At 50.9% G+C, this 1,053-nt stretch overlaps 1 protein-coding gene across 1 annotated transcript in view; it reads left to right on the top strand.

Moving 5' to 3' along the window:
- The window catches only part of LOC139348481 (tubulin alpha-1B chain-like), a 1,467-nt gene continuing 414 nt past the window's right edge, over window positions 1-1,053 (top strand). Inside the window, exons 1-3 of the mRNA XM_070988650.1 lie at window positions 1-128; window positions 241-389; window positions 487-1,053. The exon at window positions 487-1,053 is cut by the window's right edge and continues 414 nt beyond it. Coding sequence (XP_070844751.1) covers window positions 354-389; window positions 487-1,053 — 603 coding nt within the window. The 5' untranslated portion in view covers window positions 1-128; window positions 241-353. The remainder of the gene's footprint in view (window positions 129-240; window positions 390-486) is intronic.

The following is a 1,053-nucleotide window of genomic DNA, read 5'->3' as shown; positions in this document are numbered from 1 at the left end:
GGGACAGATACCCAGTAACAAGACTCTCGGAGTAGGAGATGTTTCTTTCAACACCTTCTTCAGTGAGACTGAAACTGGAAAACACAATCCCAGAGCGATTTTTTTGGACCTGGAGCCCACTGTTATCGGTAAAATGAAATGAAATAAATTGTAGAAAAAATATCATTGTTGCTCTTTTGTTATGTTTTATTGTTCCCTCAGTTATTTAAACCCTCATATAATTTATGGTCATTTCCTTAGATGAGGTGCGCACAGGGACCTACCGCAAGCTGTTCCCCCCTGACCAGCTGATCACTGGGAAGGAGGATGCTGCCAACAACTACGCCCGTGGACACTACACCATCGGCAGAGAGATGATCGACCTGGTGATGGACAGGATCTGCAAACTGGTGCGTACAGTCAGAGCAGATTTTGCTCCAGAGTATGAGATGAAAAGACAGAGCTGTATCTGACATGTGATCGTTGTCTCTTCCTCTCTGTCCTCAGGCTGACCAGTGCACTGGCCTTCAGGGCTTCCTGATTTACCACAGCTTCGGAGGTGGCACCGGCTCTGGTTTCACCTCCCTGCTGATGGAGCGCTTGTCTGCGGAGTATGGCAAGAAGTCCAAGCTGCAGTTCTCCATCTACCCAGCTCCACAGGTGTCCACCGCAGTGGTGGAGCCCTATAACTCCGTTCTTACCACCCACACCACCCTGGAGCACTGTGACTGCTCCTTCATGGTGGACAACGAAGCCATCTATGATATCTGCTGCAAGAACCTCGACGTCGAGCGTCCCACTTACACCAACCTGAACAGGCTGGTCGCTCAGGTTGTGTCGTCTGTAACCGCTTCTCTGCGCTTCGAAGGTGCCCTCAATGTGGATCTGACAGAGTTCCAGACCAACTTGGTGCCATATCCCCGTATCCACTTCCCTGTGGCCAGCTACGCCCCTATGATCGCTGCCGAGAAGGTTTACCACGAGCAGCTCTCTGTGGCTCAAATCACAAGTGCCTGCTTCGAGCTAACCAATCAGATGGTGAAATGCGACCCTCGCCACGGCAAGTACATGGCT

This window comes from Chaetodon trifascialis, chromosome 20 (genome assembly GCF_039877785.1).
Source record: "Chaetodon trifascialis isolate fChaTrf1 chromosome 20, fChaTrf1.hap1, whole genome shotgun sequence".
Lineage (NCBI taxonomy): Eukaryota > Metazoa > Chordata > Actinopteri > Chaetodontiformes > Chaetodontidae > Chaetodon > Chaetodon trifascialis.
Note: the sequence above shows the minus strand (reverse complement) of the source record. Positions and strands in the feature narration are given on the sequence as shown.